At 36.0% G+C, this 22104-nt stretch overlaps 2 protein-coding genes across 2 annotated transcripts in view; both read right to left on the bottom strand.

Moving 5' to 3' along the window:
* The window catches only part of LOC128557308 (uncharacterized), a 27146-nt gene extending 16883 nt beyond the window's left edge, over positions 1 to 10263 (bottom strand). Inside the window, exons 1-3 of the mRNA XM_053544589.1 lie at positions 10228 to 10263; positions 5250 to 5374; positions 4205 to 4229 (exon numbers count right to left, since the gene is read on the bottom strand). Of these exons, the coding sequence (XP_053400564.1) occupies positions 4205 to 4229; positions 5250 to 5374; positions 10228 to 10263 (186 nt within the window). The remainder of the gene's footprint in view (positions 1 to 4204; positions 4230 to 5249; positions 5375 to 10227) is intronic.
* On the bottom strand, positions 5249 to 20044 carry LOC128557344 (RPA-related protein RADX-like). The gene is made up of 9 exons (XM_053544662.1): positions 20017 to 20044; positions 18150 to 18328; positions 15389 to 15468; positions 14474 to 14704; positions 13867 to 13946; positions 13117 to 13148; positions 11427 to 11561; positions 10161 to 10349; positions 5249 to 5374 (listed from the first exon to the last, which is right to left on the bottom strand). The coding sequence occupies exons 1-8, from the start codon at positions 20042 to 20044 to the stop codon at positions 10323 to 10325; spliced, it is 792 nt and encodes a 263-aa protein (XP_053400637.1). The 3' UTR covers positions 5249 to 5374; positions 10161 to 10322.
* Between the last annotated feature and the right edge of the window lie 2060 nt (positions 20045 to 22104).

The following is a 22104-nucleotide window of genomic DNA, read 5'->3' on the forward strand; positions in this document are numbered from 1 at the left end:
AAGGGTTACATCAGAGGATGGGAGCAAAATTTAAAAAAAACTTGACTGTTGAAGCCCAAAGGACAGGAACAACAAAAAAGAAGAAATTCCAAAAAAAAATAAAAAAAATTTTAAGTCCACCAAAAAATTCTTACCAGTTAAAGTTATGTCAAAATACATCTAAAAATTGGATGTACCATCCATGTTGTACCACAGAAAAGTGGTCTCGGTTTTTCCCTACGGCCAATAATAAAAAAGTTTCAAAATAAGCTATTTATAGTAACAAAAAAGGGAAGTAATTCAAAAACAAAAATTATTGTAAGAGAACAAAAAAGGATCTGCAAAATAAAAACGAGCACTGCAATGCAGAGCAATATACACAAAGCAAAGTCATATATGACTTTTGACCCCTAAGTGTGACCTTGACCTTGAAGCGAGTCAACCGAAACATGCGCTCTGCACGTCGCATTTGTGCCAAGTTTCTTTGAAATCATTCAAGCAGTTCAAAAGTTACATAGCGGACACGAAATACACTCATATGACATTTCACTCCTAAGTGTGACCTTGACCTTGAAGCTAGTCATCCGAAACAAGCGCTCTGCACGTCGTCTCAGTGTGGTGAACATTTGTGCCAAGTTTCTTTGAAATCCTTCGAGCAGTTCAAGAGTTACAGAGCGGACACGAAACGCACTCATATGACCTTTGACCCCTAAGTGTGACCTTGACCTTGAAATGACTCCTCCAAAACATGCGCTCTGCACGTCGTCTTGGTGTAGTGAACATTTGTGTCAAGTTTCTTTGAAATCCTTCAAGGGGTTCAAGAGTTACAGAGCGGACACGAAATTGCTAACGGACGGACGGACAGACGGACACCGGGACCATAACATAATACGTCCCTTCGGGCGTATAAAAATGGATGATGTATTTCAGTTCTGTTTATTTGTTTCTGTCTATAAAAGAAACCCATAACACAACAGTTGCCAGAGGAGTCAGAGCTCACAGCTAGTTTGATCATGATGCCGATTAGTGAAAAGGGCAAACCTGAGGAAACTAGAGCTATCACTGGCGTGATTAATACCCCTGCAATATGGTTTTGTCAGAGGAAACAAAACTTTTCATGTGTGAAGTTTCTGAATTGATAACATGGATTCAATTAAGCAGGGTCTGGGTCTCCATACTTTCAACCATCCCAAAAGAAAAATGTCACACACATTTACACCTTACGGACCTTGCCATATAAGATGCAAGTGATGATGTGGAAAAAATATTTTAAATCTGAGTAAAATCCATTTAACAATAACAGAGATAGTGTGAAAGTGTATCAAATACAAACCAGAATTTCTAAGTGTAAGGGCATATAAAATCTTACTATAGGAAATGTTTGGTATTTTCATATCCGGGATAGTACCTTATAGATTATATATGTATTTGCATTTCGATATTTTGATTAACATTTTGACTATTTGACGTTACCTTATCAGTTTTACATCCGTTGTTTATATGTGAATTTTTCTGATGAAGGCGTTAGCCGAAACGTTGATGAGATGAAAAAACAAGAGCTGTCAGTGGACAGCGCGCCCGACTATTCTCAGTGCTTGATAGTATAATATAAGCAATGAGTAAAACTTTAACATTACAATAAGCATATTCTAAGTCAAAAAGGGGCCATAATTCAGTCAAAATGCTTGATAGAGTTGCCTCCTCCTTTTTACAGACTGGGGTCATGATGGTAAACAAGTATGCAAAATATGAAAGCAAAATCTCAATGGACTTTAAAAATATTTGGGGTGGTCCACAAACTTTAACATTTATTCTAAGTCGAAAAGGGGCCATAATTCAGTCAAAATGCTTAACAGAGTTGCCTCCTCCTTTTTACAGACTGGGGTCATGATGGTAAACAAGTATGCAAAATATCAAAGCAATATCTCAATGGACTTTGAAAATATTTGAGGTGGTATGCAAACTTTAACATTACAATAAGCATATTCTAAGTCAAAAAGGGGCCATAATTCAGTCAAAATGCTTGATAGAGTTGCCTCCTCCTTTTTGCTGACTGGGATCATGATGGTAAACAAGTATGCAAAATATGAAAGCAATATCTCAATGGACTTTGAAAATATTTGGGGTGGTACGCAAACTTTAACATTTGTGTGACGCTCACGCCGACGCCGGGGCGAGTAGGATCATAGCTCCCCTATTCTTCGAATGGTCGAGCTAAAAAAAACTATACATAATACGTGTTGTTGTTGAAATACCTATCGCATAAGTGTAAAAGGGTCATACTTAAGTGAATATTTCTGCCAGACTAATGGATTATGTGTTATATGATGATCAAGAAGAAAAACTATTTTTTAATTTTTAAATCAAATTCATACAGAAATAATAACATAGACAGAGTGAAAGTGCATCAAAAACTTTAACATGAAATTCCAAAGTACCAAGACCTGTAAGAGGAGACAGCGAGCTCTTCTTTTTCATTGCTTTATAGTTAAATAGGGCACACCTGCAGAAACTTTGGATATCATTAAAGTGATTAATACATTAATATGGATGATGATACTCGACAACAGTTTCCATTTGTGTCAAATTTATGTAAAAGTATAACAGAGAGGAAGTGGATAAAACATTTTTCCAGTATTTCTGAATACAAGATGCCCAAATGAGTCAAAGTCGCTTACCTGAAGAAGACCTTGATCATCTGACCTTGATTTTGACCAATATTGGTGACATACTTCAATAAGTTCATTAAAATAATACTTCTCTAAAGGTTTATTTCTATATTATATTGTGAAGGCCAAAAATGCATTACCATCAGAAATAAACTTCTAGATAAGAAGTTATTTAAAAACATTTCTACTTTTATCTCTGGTGTCCCCATAAAGGGACAAAGCAGAACCATTTGATCAAATTTTGGGGAGGACCTTACCATGATGTTATGCAACAAGTTGAAAATCAATCAAGCGGTTCATGAGAGGAGGTTTTTCTATCCATAAATCTTGTGGTCATTTAAAGCAGCCAAGTGCCCCAAAACTTTGTGACAGGACCTTACAATTACACCTAATACTAAGTTTGATGAAGATCCATTAAGCAATTCATGAAAAGTTGTTTAAAGGTATTTCTATTTTAGCTCTAGCAGCCCTTAAAAGGGTATTACAAATCAAGTTTGATGAATATCTATCATGTGGTTCATAAAAAGAGTCCTTTAAAGGCATTTCTATTTTTGGCTCTAGCAGCCCCTAAAAGGGGCCAAGTGCCTCCACTTGAACAAATTTGGCAGAGGACCTTATAATGATGCTACAGACCAAGTTTGATGAAGATCCATCCATCAGTTCATAAGAAGAAGTTGTTTCAAGGCATTTCTGTTTTTAGCTCTAGTGGCCCTTAGAAAGGGCTGATTGCCCCCATTTGATTAGAGTCATCACAGGACCTTATATTAATGCTACAGACCAAGTTTGATGAAGATCAATCAGTTGGTTCATGAGAAGAAGTTGATTTAAGTTATTTTTATTTTTAGCGCTATTGGCCCCTACAAGGGACAAACTGCCCCAATTTGAGTTAAATTGGGAGAAGACCTTATAATGATGCTTCAGACCAAGTTTGATGAAGATCCATCCAGTTGTTCATGAGAAGAAGTCATTTAAAGATATTTCTCTTTTTAGCTTTTGCTGCCCATAAAAAGTGCCAGCTGTGCTCATCTGAATAAATTTGAAAGAGGACCTTATGATAATGCTTCAGATCAAGTTTGATGAAGATCCATCCAGCGGTTCATAAGAAGAGGTTGTTTGAAGGTATTTCTATTCCTAGCTCTAGGGACCCCTAAAAGGGGGCACTTGGCCCCATTTGAACAAACTTAGGACAGGACCTTATCAAAGATGCTACAAATCAAGTTTGATGAAGATTCATCACGTGGTTCATGAAAAGTTGTTTCAAGGTTTTTCTATAAGCAGCTTTGGTGGCCCCTAAAAAGGACCAAGCTGAACCATTTGAACAAATTTGAGAAAGCTCAATGACAGGATGCTACTGATAAAGTTTGATAAAATTCTGACCTATAGTTTCAGAGGAGAAGTTTAAGTAAAAATGTCGATGATGGACGATAGATGCCGGATCATTCACCTATACTAACAGCTCATCCTGAACATAGCCGATGAAGACATGGACACTAACACCAAGGCAAGAAAGACAGCTCTAAATATACTTTTAGAGCTAAATGTATTTATTGACTTACCTTTTTGGATGAGGCTTGTCCCATCCTGAAACAAAATACAGGCATGTATGAGTTGTTGAGCAAATTCAAGTATATAAGAATGTTTCTAACGTAAAGTAGAGATATATTTATCAGAATGTGTGAAAATGTTCATCTAGAGATATCTGGGTCTAGTCCTACAACTGTATAAACAAATGTGGTCAGAAACCAGAGATCGACAAACTCTGCCAGTTATATGCCTCCCCCGCCAATAAAATCATCTCTTTAGATTTACATCAGTTTTGAAAGTGACATAGGGACCTACAAGTCACAGAAAAGTTCTCTCGCTTTTTTGGTGACTTTCACACCTTCTACTTCCCAAGACCCATCCTTGAAAAACTAAGCATTAGCACAGATCTCAAAATCCAAGATAAGAGCCTTCAAATGCAGAATTTTATAGTCCCTGTAAAACACCTGTTACCTGTGATCAGTACAATTCAATTTCATGTACACCATAGTGGCCAGTATAAGGATCTATTTGTACTCTCAAAAGCTATGATACTGGTATAGTTACCAGTGATCTGTATAATATTCTATATTCAGTCTGAAGTACACCATAGTGGCCTGTATCAGGATCTGTCTGTACTCTCAGAAACTATGACACTAGAATACTTACCTGCCATGTGTACAATGTTCTACATTCAGTTTGACATACACTATAGTGGCCAGTATCAGGATCTGTCTGTACTCCCAGAAACTATGACACTAGAATACTTACCTGTGATCAGTAAAATGTTCTATATTCAATTTGATGCACATCATAGTGGCCTGTATATGGAACTGTCTGTACTCTCAAAAGCTATGATACTGGTATAGTTACCTGTGATCAGTATAATGTCCTCAATTCAGCTTGATCCACAGCACTTTAGTGGCCTGTATAAGGCTCTGTCTGTCATACCAGAAACTATGACACTAGAATAGTTACCTGTGATCAGTACAATGTTCTATATTCAGTCTGAAGTACACCATAGTGGCCTGAATAAGGATCTGTCTGTACTCTCAGAAACTATGACACTAGAATACTTGCCTGTGATTAGTACAATGTTCTACATTTAGTTTGATGTACACTATAGTGGCCTGTATAAGAATCTGCCTGTACTCTCGGAAACTGAAACCTGTAAACACTTTTTCCCAGTCACCACTTGCTGCAACCTGTAAAATAATAACTAAACCATACACTGAGAAAAACACTGAAAACAAGAGCTGTCTCCATAGGACACGTCGTCTTACTGTGGTACACATTCATGTCCAATAATTTTAAAATCCATGCATGAATGACAAAGATATGGACCGGACACGCCCATCAATGCACTATCATGAAATATGACCTTTAACATCTAAGTGTGACCTTGACCTTTGAGCTACGGACCTGGGTCTTGCGCATGACACGTCGTCTTACTGTGGTACACATTCATGCCAAGTTATTTGAAAATCCATCCATGGATGACAAAGATATGGACCGGACACGAATGCACTATCATGAAAAATGACCTTTAACGTCTAAGTGTGACCTTGACCTTTGAGCTACGGACCTGGGTCTTGCGCGCGACATGTACACATTCATGCCAAGTTATTTGAAAATCCATCCATGGATGACAAAGATATGGACTGGACACGAATGCACTATCATGAAAAATGACCTTTAACGTCTAAGTGTGACCTTGACCTTTGAGCTACGGACCTGGGTCTTCCGCGCGACACGTCATCTTACTGTGGTACACATTCATGCCAAGTTATTTGAAAATCCATCCATGGATGACAAAGATATGGACCGGACACGAATGCACTATCATGAAAAATGACCTTTAATGTCTAAGTGTGACCTTGACCTTTGAGCTACGGACCTTGGTCTTGCACGCGACACGTCGTCTTACTGTGGTACACATTCATGCCAAGTTATTTGAAAATCCATCCATCGATGACAAAGATATGGACTGGACACGAAAATTGCGGACAGACTGACAGACAGACTGACAGACCGACAGACGGTTCAAAAACTATATGCCTCCCTTCGGGGGCATAAAAACTTCAGATAAATTATAACTAGCCCGTACAGTGAAAACATTATTATTCATGCAGGTCTAATTTTCATGGTTTTAGTAGTTCCTTCAAGCCCAAATTCAACCCCATTGAACAAATATGAATTCAATTTAATTAATTTTGATTTTGATAATCCACCAATTAGTGTGCTGGTGAAAGAGTGTGTGCTCTGTTGAGACTACAAGCTTCTTATTCCTAAGAAATTAACAGACACCATAGTAATCATTTAAATTAATAATGAATTGTTATCCCTAAGAAGAGATGCCATACATACTGTCATAATATATACAAATTTGTCATTTGTAAATAGTGCAAATGAGAAGACATTTGCTCTTTAGTTTTAGTTGGTAAACTGTTATATAAAATATCAACAAAATATGCCAAATTAAAGCATTACAAAGATATGGCACTGGTTTTACTAAACTTACAGTTTCTTACTGATTTAATGGAAATAACTCTAGTGTTTAAGTGTAGATTCAGACAAAATTGTCTGAAAAGCTTCCTAAGTACCGTAATTTATATATTATATCTACTAAGAGCAATATAGTAAGACAAAGATAACTACAAAAATTGTCATTTTTAACCAATCAGGGACAATAATATAAAGATTCACATGCACCAAATAATATAAAATCAACTTACAAATAAAAACATATGGTAGAAGATGGATGGACGGACAGATGGGCAATGCCAGAACAATATCCATCTGACATACAGTGGATAAAAGCCAGTCTCCAAATTGAAATATTGAAACTCTTTTTGAATCTCATAACAAAAGAGTTGGGTTTCAGTCAAATCATTACTAGTATATCAAATTTTCAAGTTACTGAAAATATATATTTTTTTTTTTAAATTTTGATACAATTTTACAATTTTAATCAAATACCACTGCAAAAATTTTTAATTTGAGATGTTTGAGGTTAACTAGGGTTGCCAGATTTCAAATCACTTCCCCTCATTCATACAAAGTAGAAAACTGACATGGCCAAAGCCTTTCATATCTGAAATAAAACAAGAGGGCCAAGATGGCCCTAAGTCACTCACCTGTGTAACACACCATAACACTGTAAACATGTTCTACCTAGTGATTTCATTGAGACAAATATTCTGACCAATTTTCAATAAGATTGGACCACAAAACGTGGCCTCTTGAGTGTAAACAAGCATTTTCTTTGATTTGACCTAGTCACCTAGTTTTTTACCCCACATGAACCAGATTAGAACTTGTCCAAAATTTTACGAAAACAAACATTCTTACAAAATTTCAGGAAGATTGGAGCAAAAAAGTGGCCTCTAGAGTGTATACAGCTTTTCCTATGATTTGACCTAGTGACCTAGTTTTTGACCCTACGTGACCCAGATTTGAAATCGTCCAAGAGTTTATGATAACAAACACTCTGACCAAAATTTATGAAGATAGAATTAACTAGAAATGTGTCCATGGGACACAGATGCCCAGACTACATGACAAAGGACAGGGGCCATAACTCCTACAATACTGAATGAATCGGGACGCAAAACCTCAGGTGCACAACTGCACATGCTGACCAACATTCCTGTAGAGTTTTGTGACTCTACATCAAATACTTTCAGACTAAGCGCGACACAACACTAACATGACCAATTTTTACAAAGTCAGGGGCCATAACTCCTACACGACTGAATGAATCCAGACGCGAAATCTCAGGTGCACAACTACACATGCTGACCAACATTCCTGTAAACTTTGGTGACTCTGGGTCAAATACTTTTGGAGCTACACGCGACACAACATTAAAATGACCAATTTTTAACCAAGTCAGGGGTCATAACTCCTACACATCTGAACGAATCTGGACGAAAAAAAACCCAAGGTGCACAACTGCACATGCTGACCAACATTCCTGTAAACTTTGGTGACTCTAGGTCAAACACTTTCGGAGCTACGTGCGACACAACATTAAAATGACCAAATTTTTACTAAGTCAGGGGCTATAACTCCAACATGACTGAATGAATCCGGACGCGAAACCCCAGGTGCACAACTACACATGCTGACCAACATTCCTGTAAAGTTTTGTGACTCTACATCAAATACTTTCAGAGCTAGGCGCGACACAACACTAAAATGACTAATTTTTACAAAGTCAGGGGCCATAACTCCTACACGACTGAATGAATCCAGACGCGAAACCCCAGATGCACAACTGCACATGCTGACCTACATTCCTGTAAAGTTTTGTGACTCTACGTCAAATACTTCTGGAGCTAGGCGCGACACAACATTCTCGGAAGGAAGGACGGACGGATGGACGGAAGGACGGACGGACAACAGCAAATCCATATGCCCCCACCCATAAAAGTGGGGGCATAAAAATGTGCCTCCTAAGGTGTAAACAAGCTTATTCTTTGATTTGACCTAGTGACCTAGTTTATGACCCCACATGACCCAGATAAAAATTCATTTGATATTTCATGCAGACAAACATTCTGATCAAGTTTCATGCACATCAAACGAACAAGAGTGTTAACATGCTTTTCCTTTGATTTGACTGGGTAATCTAGTTTTTTGACCCCATATGACCCAGTTTCAAATCTGGCCTAGAAATCATCAAGATAAACATTCTGACCAAGTTTCATGAAGACAGGGTCATAAATGTGGCCTCTAGGTTGGTAAAAAGCTTTTCCTTTGATTTAACCTGATGACCTAGTTTTTGACCCGACATGACCCAGTTTCGATCCAGGCCTAGAGATCATCAAGATAATCATTCTGTGCAAGTTTGTATCAAATCAAAACATAAATGAAACCTCTATATGACTGAAAGGCCAAAACAAGAAAATTTTGCCCATTTCAGGGGCAGTAACTCTAGAACCCATGAAGGAATCTAGCCGTTTTTCACAAGGAACCGAGATCTTATTGTGACTTAAGTTTTGTGTAAGTATGGTTAAAATAAAATATAAAATGTCACTTCTATCGTGTTCACAAGGTAAAAATTACCAAACTCTGGCTCTTTTAAGGGTCAATCAGGGGCCGTAACTCCTATGAACCTATGATTGGATCTGACAGATTCATCATGGAATCCAAGATTTATTGTTGTTGAAGATATTTTGCAAGTTTGTATCAAATCAAACCATAAATGAAGTCTCTATATGGCTGCAAAAGCCAAAATAGCAAATTTTGGCCCTTTAAGGGGCCATAACTCTGGAACCCATGATGGGACCTGGCTAGTTTTCGAAAGGAACTGAGATATTATGCAAACACAAATTGTGTGCAAGTTTGATTAAAGTTGATTGCAAAATGTTGTCTCTATCGTGTTCACAAGCCAAAAATAGCAAATTTTGGCCCTTCAAGGGGCCATAACACTGGAACCCATGATGGGATCTGGCCAGTTTTCGAAAAGAACTGCGATATTATGCCAATACAAGTTGTGTGCAAGTCTGATAAAAGTTGATCGCAAAATGTGGTCGCTATCGTGTTCACAAGCCAAAAATGGCAAATTTTGGCCTTTTAAGGGGCCATAACTCTGGAACTCATGACGGGATCTGGCCAGTTTTCAAAACAAAACGAGATATTATGCCCATACAAGTTGTGTGCAAGTTTGATTAAAATCAAATTAAAAATGTGGTCTCCATCGTGTTCACAAGGAAATTGGGAACGGATGGACGACGGAAGGACGACGGACAAAGGGCGATCACAAAAGCTCACCCTGTCACTACGTGACAGGTGAGCTAGGTTTCCAACTTACTCTAATAAATCACTCTGCACACTGATCACAACTCAAAGCCAATCAACTGGCTGGTTGTACCTAGGTGCTTGCATATGCCTAACATAATTCTGAAAGGAACACCTGGGGTCCTCCTCAACCATTAAAGATGAAAAGGTGCCTATCTTTTCCATTGAAGTGACTTAAAACTCAACCTGTGTATCCTTCAGGCAGGTTTTTATTGAGTCTATTGTTCCAGGTAGAGGCGGGAAGTTGAGATACCCTCCAACACTGGACTGTGTCAGCCGAGTCTTGCATTCCCGTAATGTGGACCATTTCCATAACCTCTCTATCACAGATTCTCTCTTTAACTCTTTTTACACTGCATGATCCAAAATACTTATCTGAAAATTATATTTAATTAAAAAATCCATTAAAGCATTGCAATGTGATAAAAAAAATAAGCAAAGACTTTCATTTTTTCCCTACGAAACTCATATAAAGAAGATATTGTGAAAGCATTTAATTTCGTGGGAATAAATTTTCATAGTTTTGACCAAAATAACTTTTGCTTGGGGCCTGAACTTGTGAATGTCAAAGATGAAATATTTAGGAATTTATTGTGTTTGTTGGGACTTAATTTCATGTACACAACCAGAATCCACAAAAATAAGTCTCTCACAAAAATTATTAATTTTACAGCAAACTAGCATCGAGCTGACAAAAACATTCAGCAGCTGAGACAAAGAGAAGCTGTTTGTTTGTTGGTTGGTGGTTTTTTTTTTTCAGTCAATAGGCTCAAAGGTTATATAATATAATTTGAAAAACAAATTTAGAATGCAACTCTGCTATTGGTCAATTCGAAATTTCAGCTTGGAGAGCCAATCAGATGCTGAAATTCGACACTGGTCTCCAAACTGAAGTTGTATAACCTTGGGTTTGGGCTTAAATTCCTTAATGGATTTCATTAGCTGGCTAATAAATAGTTATTTTTAACTGAATTTATTTTGAACTCAGTTATGCATTCTTTACATGTGGAACCCAGCAAAAATTCAAAGACATTATGAACAAACATAGGTATAACAACCTGCTGTAAAGCAGTTCTCACAAAAACCTTAGTACTGTTTTCAGACTGGTCTTTAAAGCTGTAGAACTCACTGCTGAGCACCAGTCTGTCACACCTGAAATTCTGCTGTAGTAGTAAGGGAAACCGATCTACTTTTGTGAGATATTGTGTGATGCTCTAGATTTTGTACCAGTGTAAAGCACCAGTAAACTTACCTGAGATTCAGCTGTAGTAGTCAGGAAAACCAGTCTATTTGTACGAGATGTAGTCAGATGGTCTAGATTTTGTACCAGTGTAAAGCACCAGTAAACTTACCTGAGATTCAGCTGTAGTAGTCAGGAAAACCAGCCTATTTGTATGAGATGTAGTCAGATGCTCTAGATTTTGTACCAGTGTAAAGCACCAGTAAACTTACCTGAGATTCAGCTGTCGTAGTCGGGAAAACCAGTCTATTTGTATGAGATGTAGTCAGATGGTCTAGATTTTGTACCAATCTAACATGGGTACAGACTAACTCAGTGCCAGGGTGAGTATCCAAATCTGTTATACCCTGAAAAGACATTTACCCAGAATTATTATTCATGGGCTCTTCCCAGTGCCTGCATGTATATGTATCATACCAATAATCATATGTTTCACTCAAGACCAGAGAAGAATTTCAGATTTAACGTCAGACAGAATAACTGGTGATCATAACTTTATCCAGCCCTGGAGTGTTTCCAAGAGTATACTCAGAAATACAAAAAGGTCATGATGACCCTGAATCGCTCACCTGAGTAATATGAGCCACATGTTTAAAATGGCTAACTGATGCTAAGATATTAGAAAGTAGATCAGTAGGTCATATTCATAGTCACTGAAAGTCAGCATTAAGATCCGTGTACAAAACTGTACATATTATCCAAATTTCAAGGCTGTATCTTCAAAAACAAGAAAGTAGGTCAGTAGGTCAAGGTCACAGTCAAGTGACCCCTAATCGCTTGGGGTCATCAGGTATTATAATTAAACAGTCTAGGAAATATGATCTGATAATTTTTGAAGTATTTATTACTATATAACTCATATAACAAGTGACCTCCAGGGCGGGGCCTCTTTTCATCGCAGGGACATAATTTGAACAATCTTGTTAGAGATCCAATAGGCAATGCTACATACCAAATATCAAAAGCCTAGGCCTTGCAGTTTCAAGCACGGAGATTTTTAAAGTTTTTTCCTAAATAAGTCTATGTAAAACTTAAGACCCCCCGGGGCAGGGCCTCTTTTCACCCCGGGGTTATGATTTGAACAATTTTGGTAGAGGATCACAAGGCAATGCTACATACCAAATACATTTGTATCAAAGGCCTCAGTTATGTGGTTTTAGACAAGAAGATTTTTAAAGATTTTTACTATATAAGTCTATGTAAAATTTGTGACCCCCGGGGCGTGGCCTCTTTTCATCCCAGGTGCACAATTTGAACAGTCTTCATAGAGGACCATTAGATGATGTCACATGCCAAATATCTACACCTTGCAGTTTTGGACAATAAGTTTTTTTAAGTTTTTCATTTTGGTTGCCATGGCAACCAGAGTTCTGCATGGAATTCAATTCTTTGAAAAATTTTGAAAGGGGGTCACCCAAGGATCATTCCTGTGAAGTTTGGTGTAATTCTGCCCAGTGGTTTTCAAGAAGCATATTGTCTTGGTGAGGTGATCATTTGACCCAGGTTTTATGAAAATCCTTCATGGGGTGCAGGATATAAGAGACACGAAATGTTACGGACAGATAGAAGGAAGGATGGAAGGACGGACGGAGACCATTCTTATAACCCCCCACCACTTGTGGCAGGGGATTAACAATGTAAATGTTGCATTTTCAAAGCAGTTCAGTATAAATATGTAACGTTTAGAATTCCTAAATATCATATTTTTTACTTCTAATTTACTATTTACTCTTTCCAAATTTTGACGAAGCTGACACAAATATGTCTCCATGTTTACAAATGGTAAGCAAATGAAATAATTCAAATATCAAAATGTAAGATGCCTAACTCTGCTATTTTGAACAACTGAAGATAGAATGGTTTTAGACTGGATTCATCTATCAACTGTATCCATCTCCTTACCCAGAATCCACCACTATCCATGCCAAACGTATCTGTTACAAAATGCAAACAGAATATATATTCTCATACAGTATTATTCTTCATATCTATGTTCCTGAAATTCTGCACTAGAATAAGTACTAGACAACTTCCTAACATGATGTTGATGTGGAGAATGAATGGTTTCAAAAACAGAGTGTCTTTGGTGCGAAGAAGAACAAATTACTAGCAAAAATAAAATTGAACAGAATGCTTTAGTTATACAGTTGCAGATAACAACTACATTCACATAATTTCCTTACCACTTACTTCCCATTTTCAAGATAAAAATATGACTGTCAACAGTTAATTGGTTCAACATCCAATTATTAGTCAGTAAAATCAGTATCTGATTTCTTTAAAATAAAAAACAAGAGGGCCATGAAGGCCCTGTATCGCTCACCTGACCTATTGATATAAAGACCATCAAAATAGTTTCATTAAGATATGGTCATAAATGTGGCCTCTAAAGTGTTAACTAACTTTTCCTTTGATTTGACCTGGTGACCTAGTTTTTGACCCCATATGACTCAGATTCGAACTTGACCTAAAGATCATCAAGATTAACATTCTGACTAAGTTTCATGAAGATATAGTCATAAATGTGGCCTCTAGAGTGTTAACAAGCTTTTCCTTTGATTTTACCTGGTGACCTTTTCTGTTACCAAAAAAATTCAAATCAATATTAAACGTCTGTTCCAAAATTAACCGCATTAATGTGTAAAACCTTACTGTTCATTGGCTCCCTCTCGTACCTGCCCACATACGTCACTATTCCGGCAATATCACATACAAAATTGTTTGGTAAACAACTGAAATTCATTCATTATTAACAGTTATCTATCAAAAAAATAAAAAATTTCGAATATGTGCATAACTAACATCAAGCTCAATTCAACTTTCTTCAGCAAAAGTTTCCATTTTTAAAATATTTTCACTAATCAAAATCCTTTTTTCAAACCAAAAAGTTTAATTCATTTTAGAGCTAAAGTCAGGTAATAAGTAAACGAAACATCAACGAAAGATGTAAACAGCTCGTTAAACTGAGTCTGTATCAAGATTCCATAAACTTTTTAGCTCAAGCCCTCATAAAGATGGTATACAGAATATATTTTCAAATATTTTCAAATTTAAGTGATCACACCTCTTGTTCCTATTTACTGATAGAACTGACTCGAAAGCTATAATCTGCGAAATCTTTATATTTTATGTATGTATATCTTATGAGTTTGTGGATTCGAAATATTAATGCCAAAATAAATGAGAATTTTATCTGTTCAATGGGATTTACCACGAAATCCACAAAAAATATTCACTTAAAATATTCAAGCTTTTTTACCCTGCTTGCTTCCTGGTAACAAAATGATAACATAAGGGAGGTAACTCCATCTCATCTGGTAATTCTGTAGCATCAAATACTCTAACTTCCGACTCTGGATGATGGCTGTTTAAGTTGATATCTATGTCATAAAACTGGGTGTTTTGCAGCACAGGTTTAAATCTTGGTAGAGGCTGGAAACTCTTTCTGACAGTGAACTTCTTCAACAATAGGACTGTCCCCTCTTTAATGCTAATATATAAAGCTGACATGTAATTATGATGAAAAATCTTTACTTTTGCCATAACCAGTTAATCAAATTTGGTAGAAATGAATAATGATGTGTAACTCAGACAATGTCTGAACCCTAGACCTATGGTTTTTACAGCTACAGTACTAGGCACTAGCACACAAACCATAAAAGACCCACTGAAAATGAAGTCTCATCTAAAATGTGATAAAGATATGTCTATGCGAAAACTGTCTTTAAATTTTGTATATAACCAGTCATATTTCTACTACATTATTATAATTCAAAACTATATGCCTCAACAGTGTAAAACTGTGTTTAGAAACCACACTTAGAATGCAACCCTTCCATTTTCAAAATCTCAACAAGAGGGTCATGATGACCCTGGATCGCTCACCTGTGTAATATGAGCTACATGTTTCAAATGGCAAACTGATGCTAAAATATTAAGAAGATAGCTCAGTAGGTCATTTGGTATGTATGAGAAAGCCCTAACCTATTCTGAAACAACAACAACAAATAAACGGTTTCAGTTTGAACTCAATTCCAGTTTGGTTTATATGTGATATGGCCTTAAAACCTCATAAAGACTCTTAGAAAATTAACCTCTTTTAAGCAACAACCTATTTACAACAAAAACATTTTATTTTTCTAAAAGGCATCCACTTTAAAGTGGAATCACTTACCTGATGTAGAAGTTTGGACACATAGCATTCCATAAAACTGCCGTACAAGCCCCTGTCTTGTCTCCTATCAACAAATGTGCCTACAAATAGATGTTTAATGATCATTTTTATAGATCAAATAATGTCTGAAAATAGCTGATGCCCATACAAGAAAAAAGACTTAATTTGACAAACTGCACATCTTGGTTACTGTAAACAGAATATTACTGTGAGATTGGTACTTCACTGTAGATTGATAACTGTAGACTGGTAATAAATTTAGATAAGTGATTCACAATAGTCTAGATTTGTAATAACTGTTGATTGATGATTAACTGTAGACTGGTGCTTACTGCAGAGTTGTGATAAATGTAGATAGGTAATTACTGTAGGCTGGTTATTACTGTAAACAGGGTACTAGTGCAGACTGGTAATAACTATGGATTGGTGATTTACAGTAGATTGATAATATCTGTAGACGGGTAATTTACTGTAAATTGGTAACAACTGTAGACTGGTGCTTACTTTAGTCATGATAACTGTAGATTGGTGACTACTGTAGACTGGTAATTAATAAGAAATAATTTATAGCAGAAAGATGCTTTAACACTATTTTTGCATGATGGGCGCTTATATGTTGGGCTAAATAATTTCACGAGGGCACAGCCCTCGTGAAATTATTTGTACGACATTTACCGCCCGAGTGTATAGATAGTATTCAAACACTGTTTTGCTATAAATTATTTCAATTCTAATATGCCTTTAATCTAAAACAATAGATAAAATACAGTAGCGCTCTTTCTTGGTCGCATCAAAAACTTTGATGTCACCACCGATAACGTGACATCATTCTAGCGTAAGCGTGTTCTAACAGAGACAAGCATATTAGAATGTTCATTGTTAATCAATGTAGACTGGTGAACAATGCAGACTGAAAAATACTTAAGTGCTGTAGTCTAGTGATAAGTGTAAACTTGTGATTACTGAAGACTGGTAATAAAGGCATAAAGAAAAGAATTTTTTTCATGATCTTCTAGGGGGTCGTTATAGCCGAGTTACAAACATTTTAACATACAACACTCATATACACTGGTGTTATTTCATCATAAGCGGGAAGGAAATTACATTCTACATAAAGATGTATTGTTCTCTGATAACACTCACCAAGCAGATTCTGCAAGAATTTAAAATTGTTAATGGTGATTTTTTCCTTCATAAAGTCACTGTTTATAGGTTAGGAGGTGTATTTAGAAAGTTAGAATCTAGAGTACAAGATCTACCTTGTATAGAGTGCCTTAAAACATCAGCATCTTCTCATAACATTGCTGCTGTAGCAGCCATTGTAGCAGATTTTTTTTTGTTTTTTTTTTTGTTTTGGGTTTAACGCCGTTTTTCAACAGTATTTCAGTCATGTAATGGCAGGCAGTTAACCTAACCAGTGTTCCTGGATTCTGTACCAGTATAAACCTGTTCTCCGCAAGTAACTGCCAACTTCCCCAAATAAATCAGAGGTGGAGGACTAATGATTTCAGACACAATGTCTTTTATCAAATAGACACAGAACATACGCCCCGCCCGAGGATCGAACTCACGACCTCGCGATCCGTAGACTAATGCTCTACCTACTGAGCTAAGCTGGCGGGTCCATTGCAGCAGAAGACTGGAAGTATATAGTTTATTAAATAGCAGCATCAGAGGGCATGCCATCCAGAAGTGTTCATAAAATTTCTAACTAAACATTTGAAATTATTGAAAGTATGTGCAAGGTGGTTACCCAATCTTCCGACAAAAGAGCAGAAGTCCAGATTGCTTTGTTGCAAAAAAACTTTTAAAAATCTATAAAAATGCAAATGAAAGGAGGTTAAATGAACTTCTCACAGGGAATGAGACATTGGTATACCATTCCGAACCTAAAAGGTGGATAAAATACATACAGTGGCATAGAAAAGGGCAAGAATGACCAGTTATCGCAAAAAGAATTCAAAGTTGCAAACGGTTTCTTATACAATTTTCCTCAATTGCAAAGGCCCTGTTGTGCAAATACCCAGTGCAACCGGCAGATCTGTTAACGGACAGGAAGTGATAACTGTTGACTGATGATACGTACTAACTGGTCATTACTGTAGACTGATCACTTTTGAAGGAGATTACTGTAGATTGGTAATTATTCTATATCTGTTTTATCTATCCAGTCGTGAACGTTCAATTGCAACATGTGACCGTACAATATATCACCTTATTGGACGCACATGCGTACAAAAAAAACTGTATTTTTTCCGTATTTGGACGGTTCAAAAAGACCCACGTTAAACATACGATAAAACCCGAAATGCGAGAAAATGTTCCGAATGTAAATTGGGTGAAGTAGGCGCTCTACGTACGGAGTTAGATTATGCGTCTTGAAATGAGGAAGGCAGAAATATTATTTTTAATTTAAACTTAAATAAAATAGATATAGAATAAAAAGGTTATTTAACATTGAACTGTACAAGATATATCTGGACTCATACCCAGATGGGAAAACCATATTTGACTCGCCTAGCCGCTCGTCCAATATGGTTTTCTCAGCTGGGTACGAGTCCAAATATAACTCCGTATTGTACAGAACAATGTTAAATAACCTAATACTATTTGCAAGAAGAAATCATTCTTACCATATACATGGACATATTTCTAAAGAATCTGTAGTCTACTGGTGAACATTATAAAAATTTACATAAAATATAACTAAAATTGTTATAAACCAGGTAAAATGTAATCAAATTTGTATTATGACGCCTACCTGAAATGGCCATTTATCATTTTTGCCAGGTTTAGCATAATGTATCATCCGTGACTTGAGTATGACCTTCACCAGCAATACAGGATGAGCAATCTTTACTGTACTCCATTTCTTTGCCAGGTCTTTGATACTGTATATATCCTGAACTTTGGTGTTACCAAGGTCTGCCACAGCTGCGACTGTTCAATTACATGGAAAAAGTTAAAGTCTATACACTTAACATGAAAAACAAACTTAATTTAAAACACGGTTGTTATGTAATCCTTTGTTAGTTTTGTCCATTAGTAATAGTTATTGTTCGAGGAACAGGTCTGTATTGTGTTTATAGACCTGTGAGGGATTTGTAAACCGAGCGAGCGTAGCGAGCGAGGTTTTCAAATCTCCTCACAGGTCTATAAACACAATGCAGACCTATTCCGAGAATGATAACTGACTTACCTACATGCTTCTTTGTTTTACATAGTCCAGATTGGTGTCGGATTTGAAGAAGGTTTGTAACGTGTATGTATGATAAAAACAAATAGTTAGAAGAAAAAACAAGACAATATATGTCACAATTTATTTGATACTATTAATATAACAAACGGCCCAACTTGCTACGAACCTGTAAATATATTTGTCAGTAATTAGGACATGACAGTTTGCATTGCGTGAAAAATCCGTGCATATTTGGGAAATAGTCTCTCTCCGAAATCATCAATGTGTATCTAGTCAATGGCTGTGACTAAATGCAGAGTTGGTGCGCCTGGGATATATTATAGACTCCGGTATATACCGAATTAACTAAATTTGAACGAAAAAACCTTAAATGTATATATTTTGTAACCATGGTGATACTAACCCCAACCTTTAGTCAGTATATTATGCATGCTATACACTAAATGCGTGCTGACATGCAGAAAATGAGTAATTTTGCATGCGCTGCAACTGAAAATAATTCCGGGCATGCACAGAAACGGCTGCTCCAACTCTGTAATGAGAAACATTCCTAGTCAATAGTCAGTTAGTCAGAATTTGGCGCGAATGGTATTTTATGTTTTTTTTATAATGATTTTTCTTTTCCCCAAAAAATATAACTTTATTTAGCTCTTAATTTAATTTTAATTTGCCGTATAAAAAGTATTGATATAGATTTATTATAACATTATTACAAGAAATGCATATCATAATATACCCTGATTTGGCACAATGAAATGTGCTAAAACATGCGTGCAAAAAACCGAGAAAATATAAAAATCTTCAATTTTCTTGACAATGAGTACAACTAATTAAGAAGTTTGTAGTTAGAGGCCTCTGCTTTGATTGCCATGGCAACGATTTAAATAAACATTATAAAGTTTAATGACGTTTTGGTTCTCCACACCTGATTCACGTGAAGAAGTTTTCATACACTTGGCCGATATCCAATATCTATCATAGTTAAATCCCGAATGTTATCATTTTGGAATCGTCTTATTACTGGGAAACAAAATAAAATATCGTTCGAAATTTACAAATATATGGTCAACGATCCTAATCATGAATTTAAATGGATTTCTAAGATAAAAGACATTTTGAACTCTGTAGGCCGACCAGATCTCTGGCAGAACCAGGCCCAAATAAATCATGGAATCATCCATAAACAAATAAAACAAACATTAATAGACCAGTATAAACAGTCATGGCATGCACAGCTTCCCCAGTCCAATAAAGGTCTAATTTACAATAGTTTCAAAGAAGATCATTGTCTTGAAGATTACTTCAAATTGTTAGACCTAAAAGAATGTATAACCTTATTCAGATTTAGAACTGCAAATCATAAACTCCCAGTAGAAGTTGGGCGGTACGATGGTATCCCGTTTAACGAAAGAAAGTGTACACTGTGTACCTCGAATCAAACCGGCACTGAGAGACATTATTTATTTCATTGTAATTTTTTCGAAAGACAAAGAGAAATTTTCATACAAAACGCAGCATTTTACCAAAGACGCGACCTTACTCTGAAATCGCTATTAGGATCGAAGAACGCTCTAGTCTTAAAACATTTAGTAAAACTCCTTGACGTTATTATGAAACAGTTCAAGAGATAATCCTAACGCCTCCTTTCTACTTTTTTTACATTTCTATATTCTTTGATTATCATCAATATTAAGTAATTTCATATTTCTAACTCACTAACATAGTATACATGTAACTATTCTACTGCCTTACAACTGAAATATTTATGTTCAAAAGATGTCACTTACATGTACATATTTATCCGTAACTCGCATCTTCGTACACATGTTTAAGTATTAAATCCGTCAGTGTTCTATATAAAGCATTAGTTAAACACATGTATGTTATTTACATTTTTGCTCTATTTTATGAATGACATTCCTTTCAGTTGTGAAAAGACAAACACGAAATCCTCGTTATCCACGTGCAGAACTAATCAATTCTCCTAACCGCTTAAAACAAATATCTCACATATTATCCATGTAAATATAACAGAACTGTTACAGTTATAATTATTTTATAATTGAAAAATGTTTACAGCTTTTCCATAGAATATTTTCATTTATATATATAATATACACTTTAATATAAAGGTACTACTTTTCTCGGCGAATTGACTGTGAGGTTCGGTTATATTACAGGCGCGTATATATCGCACCCCTATACTAAATGTCCCCCCCCCCCCCCCCCACACGATATATATATTTAAATATCTTTTTGTTGAAATTGATTTTAGTATTATATACAAAAGTTTCCAACTATTTATTAGTAAATGAACCCCTGCTCTCCATTTACTTGATGAATACTTATTACTGAAAGTGAATTTCAAGTTTCCTATGTAAATGTCTATCGATGTTGTTACTATTAATTTTGTTAACAGTACTTCTTGTGCCGGAACCATTCTATTGTTCATGTTAATCTTTACTATGATATATATCCATGTTGTATTTTAAAATGCCTGGATGAAATAAAAGAATATGTTCTGTTCTGTTCTGTTCTGTACTTGTGAATGTCAAGTTAGTATAGAATCGATGAAACATTGTACAGTGCAAAATATCTAATAATATTTAAAGGCATAAAATGTCAAGTGTTAGTTCGATATGAATTAACGACATTCAGCAAAATTGGAACTTTTTTCAGGAAACAAATGTACTTTAACCTCTTTCCCACCAATTACCACTACCTAAAACTGCCTTTGAATATGTTTAAACTATCAGTCTTATTTCAGACACGCTCGGAATGTATCACGATAATTTAACTGGGTTATTTTCAAAAATACAACTTCGTTACTTATGTTCCATGTTAATTGTACAGAATATCATAACAATTTGCATTAGCAGACTATTAATTAACTTGGAGGAACTTTGTGTAGATAGTATTTTTTGCAATCAATATATTTCTTAGTAAAATAAACTGTCCTATTTCAAGAAGCATTCTCCACTCTGACGGGAGAGTATGCCCGTATTAACGTTCAGACAAATATCAAGACCTGCTTAAAATTGAATGATAAAACTTTACAGTAAAATCATGTTTAAATCATTTTTCAAGATATGTAAAACTAGTCGGATTTTGTTCACTTATAACATATTTTTTTGGAAACAATTGAAACTATATTTACGGAGTCAATCACACGTCCACATAAAATGTCATGCACGGACTTCTCATGATTCTACTGCATTGTTTCGGTCGCTTACGCATAACTTTAATTTAATCTCTGACAAATGCGTAAGTGTGTCAACAATTTGGCTCAGTGGTTAGAGCATTGGACTAGCATCGGAGCGACTCGGGTTCGATTCCCGCTACTGGCACTTGAGATTTTTGTGTAGACATTAGAAATAGGACAGGTCTGGAAATTCTTATAGCGGTCTATAAGGTGTTTATAGACCTCATCGGAACAAAGAAGCCGGTAGGTAATATAGGTTATTGTATCGATACCGCTCTATACACAATTATTTTACTATACCTGTCCATTCTTAAC

Source organism: Mercenaria mercenaria, chromosome 1 (assembly GCF_021730395.1).
Source record: "Mercenaria mercenaria strain notata chromosome 1, MADL_Memer_1, whole genome shotgun sequence".
In the NCBI taxonomy this organism is placed as follows: Eukaryota; Metazoa; Mollusca; class Bivalvia; order Venerida; family Veneridae; genus Mercenaria; species Mercenaria mercenaria.